Here is a 12832-nt window from a genome sequence, read left to right on the forward strand (position 1 = left end):
TTTTTGCGTTATAAAAAGCAAATGTTAGAAAACGAATTTTAGACGTTATTTCGCGTTTTAGATAACTGTTTTAATAAATTGTAATAGTTGAGACAAGATTTTGGAAAAATATCGATGTTTTAAAAAAATTCAACTGCAATTTTGAGGGGGGTTGTAGGTTGAGGTGTGACGTCATTTTAGGGGGGGGGGTCTGACTTTTTATGACGACGTGTGACGGAGGGGAGGGGGGGAGGTAAAAATCGTCAAAAAAGCGTGACGTCATTTATGGATGACCCCTGTGTAGTATGTGCACAATGCCGCTGTTGTGGTGGGTTATTCATTATCGGGAAAGTGCAGCATACTATTCTGTAGTCGCAGACTTAACACACAAATGTTATCAATAAAAAACAATAAACGGCTGACTCCACTTTTAGTCTGCATATCAAGTAACCAGCTTGAGTTATAATTCCAGTGATTCTGCAACCAAGGTAACGTTGAGAGTTACGTCACGATTACAAATAATTAAACTATCCTACTGTATTTACATTCAGCATACGTTTCCAAGAACATCGTCATTTTATATTTATTGAGCTTAATTAAAGTTTAATGTTTGTAAGTTTGTTTATTACATTGAACACTAAACTTGACCTTTATCTCAAAAATCGCCCCCAAAACTTGACATAGGGTAAATATATATATATATATATATATATATATATATATATATATATATATATATATATATATATGTATATATATATATATATATATATATATATATATATATATATATATATATATATATATATATATTCACCTTCAGGTTTACCCCGGCAGACTGCGCCCTGCAAACGATTGAGCAGAGCGACGCCCTAACCATCACCACAGTGGGCGCTCACCCCTGCATGTACACCGGACCCTCGGACCGCATCACCTGCAGCGCCGACGAGTACTGCGCCCTCGGCTACAACTGCAATCTCACCATCGCAGCCGTGTGTCCGGCGACAGCATCCACGTCCAGCTGGATGACGTCAGATACCGTTGACGTCACGGTGGATGGGAGTGACGGAAAGATAGCTCTGTCCGGCTGTATCCTGTCCTGTACTACAACTACAACACTTACTACTTCATAACACCATTAATAGCGTTATCGTTACGTTGAACTCATCAATCAACTATATACAATGTCAATACATCTGTTAACTACATACAACATCAACATTACCTTCAACACTGAAAGTTTAATACATCAGTCAACTCCATACAATGTCAATACATCTTATAACTACATACAACATCAATACTATTTACAACATTGAACAACACTTCATACAATTCTTCATGGACACAATATTCATACATTACAATACAACTTTACACAGCTGTTCCACATCTTTATGCATTCCCCTAATACATGTTACTGCGTTGATGAATTATCTTATCAATAAATTAGCCAATTGGAAAATTCAGCTCAAAGAATATAAAAACACTAATCAGTTGACGTAGGATAAGATCGATACAAGCCAATTATGGCAAAAGATCAAACATTGTCATACATGAAAAGCATTAATAAACGTTCTAATAAAACATTATTTAAATAAAATTCACCAGGGTAGTATGGAATATCTTGAAAAGACGACTTGTCTACAAAAGCTATACCTTACCTGTCCATTCGCAAACTACAATAGTTCGATTTAAGAAATAACCTGTATCACCTTGTAGCAATCAGTTCGTGAAAGTAAGTATGTGTTTAGTTGTTACGAATTGTTTTTTCTTCATACTATCGACACTTTGTTCCTAGAGTGCTAATTATTTTACAATGTTAACGAAGTGAAGTGTCCATTGTTTATCAGACTTTCTTCAGACCACACTCTTTCTTTCCGTGTGCTTTTCATGTAGCTTTTTGTCAAAGCGAACTACAGATAAAACTATTTGTCATGCATTTGTCTAACAAATTTTATAAAATCAGCATACATATAAATCACCTAACTATACATGCTTATAGTAAAACAAATCACAGATCTATATCTTCACTTTAAATGAATCTAAGTCATCTCCCTCCCCCCTCGCCTTTCCCTTATAAAGGCCGTGGGGATTTTTGATTAGGGGGTTTAATAAAATGCTTCCAGCTTAAACCCTCCGTTGTATGCTAGCAATATTCATATGCTATTTGCATAGGACACCTAGACTCTAGATCTTAGTCCCTATTTTATAAAAAAATATCCTTATTGACATCATTTACATAAGTTTAATTTTATTTCAGAAAAAATGAAGGGGGTACTTCTACTGCTATGCCTAACAGTGCTTTGTTCAGTTGCTTACGCTGAGGTACATAAAATATACCTATAACTTTAGGTTAGCACAAAACGAACATTAATTGTTGGAACTATGGCTTATTCATTTATCAGATACATAAATAGAGTAAATCATCATTTTTTCCCGTTCGTGCCCAAGACTCAAGGGGCAGATAAAGTAGAGTTCATCGAGTTCAGAGATCTTGGTATATGAAGGGATAGTGTGGTCATTACTACGCCTTTGTTTCACTAACGTGAGTTATTTACCTATCAGAGATGGACTCATGGGAAATCTACATCACGATAATAAAAGATGTATGTTATCAAGTTATGGTAGTGCATATTAATTAATATTGCAGATGGCTGATGTTGAAGAAAGAGATGAAGTGAACGGACGTTTGGAACCCGTGCCCGACAGTGATGGATCGGGTGCCACGAAGGTACGACGTGGCGGCGACAAAACCTACATCCTGAAACCTGTTGGTGGTTAATACATTCTAAACCATGTGGGCGGTTAATACATTCTGAACCCTGTGAGCTGTTAATACAATCTGAACCCTGTGTGCGGTTAATACATTCAGTACCCTGTGGGTGGTTAATACATTCTGAACCCTGTGGGCGGTTAATACATTCTGAACCCTGTGGGCGGTTAATACATTCTGAACCCTGTGGGGCGTTAATACATTCTGAACCCTGTGGGCGGTTAATACATTCTGAACCCTGTGGGCGGTTAATACATTCTGAACCCTGTGGGCGGTTAATACATTCTGAACCCTGTGGGGCGCCGTGATTTTCTTAAAGTTTCTAATACTGTTGACTCTCTACAAGCTCCCTAATAAAAGTCAATAGTATTATCTAATCAATAGTAATATAACTTTTACTTCGGCGCCCCACGTTTTTGATCGCTTATAGTAGAGTGATCGCTTGCATTATTGTGATGTATAGCATTTATTTTCTACTTTTTAGTTCAATCAGAAAACGTGGGTTTTTTAAAACTTTTTTTAATGATTATTATTTTCTACTTTTTAGTCTTTGTCTGTTTGTTTGCATTAAAATCTTGCTATCGATTTTATCTTTTCACTTTTTTGTTGGGTAAACGAAGACAACTCGTAAAAAGACAACTCGTAAAAAACACGTTGTGTGAATACGTTACTGACTAGAACACATAGATTTGAACCCGTGTCGAGTGGGTTAGCAATCGTGTGCCCAACCACTCGACCATATCGTCTCCCCCAAACTGGCCTACATCCTGTAAGTTTAAACTCGGTTCAAAGTAAATTATCTGCCCCTAAGCCTGTGACAACGTGGGATCGTTCGCTTCACTGCGCGCGAGGTACGCGTCGCTGGTTTTTTTCTAATGGCTCGCAGAGGAGAATTATATATATAGATTATATAGCGGTCTAAAATGCTCAATAAAATGTTTCCATTGATCAATTTAGTAATAATAACAATTGCATATTCTATGGTCATCCAAAAGAAAGCTTCCCTGAAAATTTCAGCGCGCTAGCTAGCTGGGAAGTGCCAGAAATTTCGATCGCAAGATTTGATTGGAAAGACAAACAAATAAACAGAGAAAGCAAGTTAAAGAAAACGTGGGAAAAAGTAAATTACTTTCTCCCGATGTAATGTTTTTATAAAGGGACGTAAATGTGTTTTCCTAATTTATCAAGGGATGTAATGAGTGCTTAAGGACTAAATATAAATAATTTTCAGACACAATTGGAATTTGTGAAAAGGTGATACATTTTTGTAAATTATTTTATTTAGAAACATGCCGGCAATGATCATTATAAGATAGAAAAATGAAAATCGGTTTACAAAATTTTCAGTATTAATTTTTTAAACCATGAATTTAGACAATGAGTAATTTAGACATTTAACTTTTGAAGCAATAGAAGAATCATTAATTCTGCCTTCCATGTTATATACAAACATACATAATTGGGCTTTATATATTAGAATCTAACATGATAGGTACCAACAAACTAAAACTTTGCGGCATAACCCACTACAGCAACCCACACACCAATAACCATGACGGATAGAAACAAGTCTCAAGCAAAATCCAAAACAACATAGCACTTTATAAATTTAGCTCAACAACAATTTTTGATAGGTTATCTATAATAAATAAGTACGCCATCTCAAAATTTACCTATATAGCCACGGCTAAAACAATCCCAAAGCCGACAATTAAACATCTGATTAAAACCATTAGCGAGTACATATTTCAGACCACAATAATTATTACAAATAATAGCCACAACACGCTAGTACAAAACAAACTTCGTGGAAGAATAAACCTGCACGATATACAGACCAACATCAATACATTCAGACTAACACACATTATCAAAATAATTTGTCAACCAAACTTTCACCAATTAGCTCACTACTATATAGGTATTCAGCTCAACAAACTTACAAAAATCAATAATACAACTCCACATTACATAGGGGACAAACACAGTCCCTTTTACATAGAATGGTTACACATATTAAAAAACAACGAAAAACTTCTACACGAAAAATCACAAAACATTTACAAAAAATTAGTGCAAAAACTCTCAACCACATTATACAACATAATTCAACGGTGTAGGAAATACGCTCTAACAGACACAATAGACACCTTCAGGAACCTACACCTTAAAACCATCACACCCAAAGCCAGGGAAATAACATAAAGACTCATCTACAATTTAACACACCAAGCAATACAACAGAAACCCTATTGCCCACTGTGTAGCCAAAACACACCAGAAACCGAAATGCACATCTATTTAGAATGCCCCACCATACAAAACATGAAAAAGACGCCAGAAACCAAAATAACAAAAAACGAGACATTCAACATCGATATAGTTATAACTCTAAACAAAATCCCTTAACAAAGAGACGGACCTAGAGCAAAAAGCAAGGACGGTAGCTATATATAGACAGACTATTTGGAACAGTAGAATAAAAGCAAAACACGACAAGGTACAGTTAACGGGACACGCACTCAAACACGTATACCATAATTAGCAACACCACAACGTAAAGAACATATTACACTGCATTGGCCACCTGGCCCGCCTAATCCTACACATCCCCCTTCATCACACCCTCCCCGCCCCCGGCAGTAAACCTTATGATCCCAATTTCATATTTCCACCATAACTGCATCCCCTTCGTCCCCACGACACCACCGTTGTGTTGAAATACTATGTTAAATACTGAACATGATGTATTATCCAAATACATTTCTAACAACATTAATTTGACTCCCACCCCCACAACCCCCATGTCCCCACCTTGTTTCATATCATTTATCATTTGTCATTCAGTTTCCTATTGTTGCTTATTTATTTTATATTGTTTTATTTATACAGCTAAAAAACCAATATTGTAAAGTCACAATTTGACACTATTTTACTATTATCATATTATGTACGATACTTTGGCCCACAACGTACAAAATCACTTTTATTTGGCCCCCTTATCCCTTTTACTGTTATCCTTTTCGATTTTGTATAATCACATACATGACATCATGTAAATAATAATTATGTACAATTGCAAAACCTTTCATTTTCATTTTATGTTCGAAATTATGTAAAGAATTTGACGTTGATGTACTTGTTTTAAATTGTAAATAAAGGTATTTAAGAAGAATAGACCGGGACTGATCTCCCCTAAACTTTCTCGATTATTCTTTTATTAAAAAACAGGGAATATGAACTCGGGATATAGTCTTAAATTTTAATCTATTTTAAATACTTAAACTTTTTAAAATAGAATAAAATCTCGGAGAAAAAGAATTTCACACCGGTGAACGCTAAATAAAATGTGCATAATATTGCGGAATATTATTAGTACTTTATAAATTTACATTAGTTTTTGAGAAATCGGAAATAGCTCAAAATTAGTACTTCCGGTCAACAGAAATTACTTAAAATTTGACAGAATTAAGAGAATTTGATACTTTACTTACAGGTGAAATTTAATTTATCTATCTGAAATAGTACTCAAGTTATAGGCTTTTGAAAACTTCAAAGTAGAAAAAGTACCACTTCCGGTAATCGGAAATGGCTCAAAAGTTGATACGGATCTACGATTTTGATATAATACTTATATATGAAATTTCATCAACCTAGCTATAACGGTAATCAAGTTATCGTATTTACACAAAGACACATAGACACACACAGACACACGACACGGACAAAAATGCAAAGTCCAGTTTTTCCGACTCGATAACGCATAAAACGCAAAAATGTTTATGTATTTGTATTTATAATTTTTGCCTGATTAAAATAAGTCCTCTATACTCCGGATGTGATGAAGGACTGAGGTGTAAAACGGTGAAAACTGTCAAAATTTCATGTTATTTTTATGCACGATTACAAGACTTTCTCTATACTTCGTATATACGAGAAAGTAAAAACCAGCCTATGCCTATCCTAGGCATTTGTAACTATTAACCTGTTCAATGTTTGTGTTGTCTATAGTAATGCGTAATGAGGTGGATATAAGACGAAGGCGTTTTTGATGAGTCGTAATAATCATTGACTTGATTTTATTGGTGTGAAGTTTCATTTTGTTAAATTTTGTCCAAGTAGCAAACTGATTGGCACATGTTTGAAGTTTGTAACTGAGTGACTCAGCACTGTCTGCAAAAACATGTAACGAAGTATCATCAGCGAACATCTCGTGGAATTTGTAAGGAAATAGTTTTTTTTTAAGTCGTATGCTGTGATCAATAGAATGAGCCAGCTCTTAAATGTCCTCTATCTTTACTTCTATCTTTCCGTTTGCGGATACGCTTGGGGTATTATAGTCATTCACTAAATTGAATCAGGCTTGTCCGCCGGCGCCCCGGCAGGGTTCGATTTGACGCCCTGGGCTTAACAGTGAGTGCTATGGTGCAGAATTTGGTTTTAATCAGTTGAATCAGGCAGTTCCACCGCGCACCAGCATGGTGCGATTTAGCGACCCGTGCTAGACTGTGAGCATTTTGAGTTTATGTTTCCGTTAGTGTTTTTTTGTGTTTTGGTTAGTGTTTGTTTTTGTTTGTGTTTGTACTTTTGTTTGCGATTAATATGTTTGTTGCGCTTTTCTGCGTTTTTGTTTTGGTTGATTGTAGTTAGGGTTATTTCGAAAAGTAATAGATTTTCTAAACCCGGGCAATGCCGAATATATGCTTATTACTAAACGCAAATCATGGTCCTTTTAAAGATAGGTTTTTTTATAAAGGCCAGAGCAGGGCCTTGTCGGGACGGCTAGTAAGTGTATAAAAGTTATAGAAAATCAATTGACTTTTTACAAACATGCACATTGGTATTTTATTAGTTTAAACAACTTAGAGCGCACCGTTCAGCACCATAGCGTAAATATCAATAAAAGGAAGCTGTTTCCCTAAAGCATTGATTTTGTCGCTATCTAGATTCGCCTTTTTTTTGCCAACTAGATCTACATCTAGATCGAGATTCATATTTCATTAAGTACAAAAACATTTTAATGTTTTAAGATGGCAAAGTTAAAGAGGACAACGATTACAAACATGACCAGTGTGTCTGAGGTAGAGGCAAGACAGGCATGTAACATAGACTTCTTAAAATATAATGTTGATAACAAATCAGAAGACACGTATCAAGCGGTTCAGTTACCAAATGAGATTACAATAAAAGTATTATCTTACCTAGACACAATCGAAGTGTTAAGGATGGCGACTGTGTGTAAGTCTTGGAAGGATTTGATCCACACTACGCCCAGTGTATGGCGAAACATTCACCTGCAGTTATCATGTAATAGAAAATCATCCCACAACAAAAGAACTTTTCTATGCGCGCAACAATTCGGAATGCATTTCCGGAAATTATCTGTCTCGTGCTCTCACGATCATCAAACTGCCATTTGCAAATTCATGGCTATCGACTTCCGGAAACTTTTACTCAGCCTGCATCAAACGAGTCTAACGTCGATAAAAATAACTGACCTGCAGCTTCGGGGCGCTTTGCTGAGTACAGTAAAAAGTATTACAGAGATTCTAACTCGTATTTTATCCAGGTCTGACAGGATACAGTGCTTTAAAATGTCGTCCGCGCAGTTTAGAGTTGAAGAAGGCATCAATGTTCTAGACACTGTCTTTTCCGAGTCCCGTGGAACTTTAGAGACTCTTTACGTGGACACGTTTTTTCGAGAGTCATTGTTGGGCTACCCTAGGAGAGAACAGGACAAACTGACCAATGGCATCCTTTCTCTTACCCGATTAACAAAACTAGGGATTGACTATCTACATCTGACTGATGGGTTTTTGACAGCTCTGTCTAGATCACACGCAGGGCAGCTAAAGAGACTAACAATTGTGGCAAAATATTTGATGGATGATGGGCCAAGAATTTTTAATTACGGAACTAAGCTAGCAACGAACTCTTGGTTGACTTTGGTAAGCATACGTCAGACACGTCTACGTAATTTGATAGTATCTTTACCTTGAATGTGTCGTTTAGCCTGACAATTAAAAACTGAGGTTTGACCGCTCTAATAATAAAACCATAACACTGACTATGTCCTTTATCATTTATACTAATTCATAGCTGGTCTAAGTAATGAAATTAAAAACAAACAAGCTAGGTACATCACTGCAATACTATGTCATTGTTTAGGAGAGTATATGTTATGTGGATGACCATAGAGCAGAGGCGTAGCTACGGGAGGGGGAGCGAGTGGGTACATATGTTCCCGGGCGCCGACCCTGTGGGCTCCAAAATGGGTTTGAAAAAAAAAGCTCATTTTAGCTGCAGTTTTGAATTATAAATACAACAAAATATATGGGGGGGGGGGGGTCAAATTGAAATTAGGTCCCCGGGCGCCGGAAGGGGTCGCTGCGCCTCTGTTATAGAGTACTGCACGCTGCATAAAATAAATCAAATGTTTGATGTTTTCTTTTAACTATCTGACATAACTAGGCAGGATCTTGTCCAGAGCTGAAGGTGGTGTTTGTGACAGACGGATATACCTTAGCACGTTTGAATTCCTGTATGGAGATACTGGATCGTGTTATGCCCATCTACAAGATAAAGCTGATGCTTGACTTTGGATATCATGACGATTTAAATAGCTCACGCTTCACGAATTTGCTCAACGAAATCACGGCTAACTTCAGGTGGGCCTGAGACTAGATACGTTTTTTTTTTAATCTAAGTGTGTCTATGTGTTTATGTTTGTTTATATCTTTGTGTGTATGTGAGTGTGTGTGTCTATGTGTGGATGTTTATGAGTGTGTATTTTTCTGTGTGAGTACGTACATGTATATGTACGTGCATATGTGTGTATCTGTATTTATATCTTTGACTGTGTCTATCGGTGTGTGACGGCGTGGTCAAAGAGTTTTACTTCAAGCCCGAAAGTCTAGGTTTCGGATCCCGCTTAGGAATTGGAACTGCAGTACTTCCCTGAGTCCACCAAGCTGTGATAGTACCTGACTTACGTTTGAGAAACTAAAGCCTGGACATACCATCCCTGCAAATGCCGAGGTCTAAAAAGGAATCTTTACTATGTCAATTTGTGTGAGTGCGTCTTTGTTTGCCTGTGTGTCTGCGTTCATATAAGTATGTTTTGTTGGTTATCTGTATATAATTGGGTGAATGTGTATGTTTGTGTGTGAGTATGTGAGTGTTTATGCCTGTAACTGTTTTGGGATGCAGTTTAGAGTAGGAGCTTAACCAAGACATGGTTGAACTGTTGACAGCCGAGCTGTAGGAAACCACTCATCTACTAAAACTTGTCTACAGAAATAGTCTGGTCAAGCTTGAACTGGAACATTGGCACCCTACTGGCCAAATTGATGCAGCTTTTCTAGACCTTGTCCGAAAATGTCAACTTCTGACGCATATAAAGGTAAGTTATATGTAAAATCACTGTACCAGGTAGTCCAGAGCAGTGGCGTAGCCAGGATCGTCTCAAGGGGGGGATTCCAATTTTTATCCGGGAACAAACTTTCGATTTGCACCCCCCCCCCCCAGAGTTTTGATTTGCACCCCCCCTTAGACTTTCGATTTGCACCCCCCACAGACTTTTGATTTGCACCCCCCCCCTCAGACTTTCTTTTTTACACCCCCCTCATAGTTTATATATATATATATATATACCGAGGGGTCTATGGGGGTTAGTTTATGTAATTAAACGACGAGAGTCAGTTTATGTAATTAGTTTTAGGCTTAGATTCAGCAAACGTGTGCCAAATCATTGGTCAATATATATATTAAGCATTTCTGTACATAATTAAGTATACGTATATGTACATGAATATATATATATATATATATATATATATATATATATATATATATATATATATATATATATATATATATTCATGTACATATACGTATACTTAATTATGTACAGAAATGCTTAATATATATTGACCAATGATTTGGTCAATATATATATTTATATATATGTATATATATATATATATATATATGTATATATATATATATATGTATATATATATATATATATATACCGAGGGTCTATGGGGGGGGGGGGGGTTATGACCCCCCTAACCCTCCCCCCCCCTGCCTACACCACTGGTCCAGAGCTCGAACCCTCAAGAAGATGATACTCGTGAGATGGTGGCAGCAACCCATCTAGAAAATAACGAAATCAAACATGGTTGCAGCCCCTTGGGCGATAGGATTGCCAATTCTGGTTTCCGTTCGGCAGCTCCTGCTACCTTGCTAATTCCAAGCTGTACAGGTAACGTCCTGTCCCATGGGTCTATCAGATGAGTGGAGAGAGGTGGGTCTGATACATGGGCAACATCTGGCTCTTCTCATCCTACTGCACAGGCTTTGTGCTTGTATTTCCGAAGGGCAATCATCCAATGGTCTGGTAGACTATGGAACCTTATTATTACTATACGAGAAAAATGGCCCGTTGAGGAAGGATACAACGGGTGCTAGGCTGATAGTGCTGACTCTTTTCTCTAAACTAAAACCACCCCACCCCCCCCACACACCACCCCCCACCCCCATCCCCCCCCCCCCCACCCCCCAAAAAAACATGTCTACCGTCCCATTCAACGAAATATAATTATATACTTTTTCCAGTGTCCGCCCCCTCCCCGAAAATTCTACCCCCGCCCTCGAAAATTTTAAGTACCCCCACCCCTCTCCGTGGAGGAAAAAGTCTGAAAGAAACACTGGTGTCGCGCTTAGCCACTACCCGAAGAATTGCATTAAAGAAATTGCAAGAAAACCACTTTTTAGATTAGACACATTAATTAGGCGGTAATTTTATTATAGGGTATCGATGAAGAAATTTCTTTTGAGTTGGGGAGGAGGGGGGGGGGGGCTCTGACGTTCTTAAGCGGGGATGGGGCTTCGCCCCTACCCGAAGAATTGTATGCAAGAAACTCTTCACAGCAAACCATTTAGATTAGACAAAATTGCCTTTTTATTCAATGTTTACTCGATAATCAATGACGTCATATTACTGTGTGCACTCTCCGGCTTGAGATTATTTTCTACTCTATGCTAAATGTGACGACGTCATACTTCGTTTTTCGAATTACTATGCATGTTTTTAATTTGCTTGTGTTTTCTCTAGAGCGTTCTTGTCAGATAGATATATAGATAGATACACAGACAGCGAAACTATCATTATAGATAGGAAAAGGAAAAGCATTGAGACAAAGCTTGACGTAACAACTGAAAAAGGAAAAGCATTGAGAGTAAGCTTGACGTAACATTGCTAGGTTCGAAACCTGCATCCAAGATAGAGACTGTAGGTGTAAAAAATGTTGCAATGATTTTTACTCAACGATTGGTCAGATACACTTATGACTGCATGGATTTAACGCCAGCAAAAATGTACCCACCATCTTGTTGAGGTCTTAAAATCAGTGCTTGAGATAGAGAGAGAGAGAGAGAGAGAGAGAGAGAGAGAGGTGAGAGATAAAGAGAGAGGGAGGGATAAAGATATATATATAACTAAGAATAGAGAGTGTTAAAAATGCTGATTTGGGTTTACATTCTTTACATGTCAGATAATATCAAAGAATATATATATATATATATATATATATATATATATGTGTGTGTGTGTGTATGTGTGTGGTTGTGTGTGTATAACATATTAACCAGTGAGCATCAATAGACTAAATACAACCTCATGTATGATTAATTATTACAACCTCTCTAATCCCACCCCCACCCTACCCCATATTTACCATACCACAGGCCACCGCCTACTTCTCTGACCCGGAGACTGAGAGGATTGCCCTGGAACTGGTACATGCCAGAAGACGCCAGCAAGAGATGAGAGAGTCCCAGGAGATGCCCAACAAGCGGGCGAAACTAACCCCGGCCGACGGTCCAGGTTCGGATCCCGCTTAGGCCACAGCACCGCTAAACCGTCCTTAGAACCAGAACTGACGGGGTACGCTTAGCGTCCGGACAGGTGCACGATGGTTTTTGATTCACCTAAAGACACACCTGACACACTTTTAAGGGGATTGTTACAGATATTGACATCTTTTCTGCATTACTAAAAATACATATTTAAAA

General features: G+C 37.6%; 1 protein-coding gene across 2 annotated transcripts in view; it reads left to right on the forward strand.

Annotated features, from left to right (window-relative positions):
* Nucleotides 1-12832, forward strand: part of LOC131954158 (uncharacterized) — a 31364-nt gene extending 18532 nt beyond the window's left edge. Inside the window, exons 1-4 of one of the 2 annotated variants that reach the window (XM_059317691.1) lie at nucleotides 7731-8703; nucleotides 9227-9423; nucleotides 10052-10157; nucleotides 12506-12832. In XM_059317691.1, the coding sequence (XP_059173674.1) occupies nucleotides 7786-8703; nucleotides 9227-9423; nucleotides 10052-10157; nucleotides 12506-12661 (1377 nt within the window). In that variant the 5' untranslated portion in view covers nucleotides 7731-7785 and the 3' untranslated portion in view covers nucleotides 12662-12832. Of the gene's footprint in view, nucleotides 1-7730; nucleotides 8704-9226; nucleotides 9424-10051; nucleotides 10158-12505 lie in introns of those variants that run through there. The other variant, XM_059317693.1, reaches the window with a different exon arrangement.

This window comes from Physella acuta, unplaced genomic scaffold (assembly GCF_028476545.2).
Source record: "Physella acuta isolate Inbredline_101_S28 unplaced genomic scaffold, ASM2847654v3 ptg000976l, whole genome shotgun sequence".
In the NCBI taxonomy this organism is placed as follows: domain Eukaryota; kingdom Metazoa; phylum Mollusca; class Gastropoda; family Physidae; genus Physella; species Physella acuta.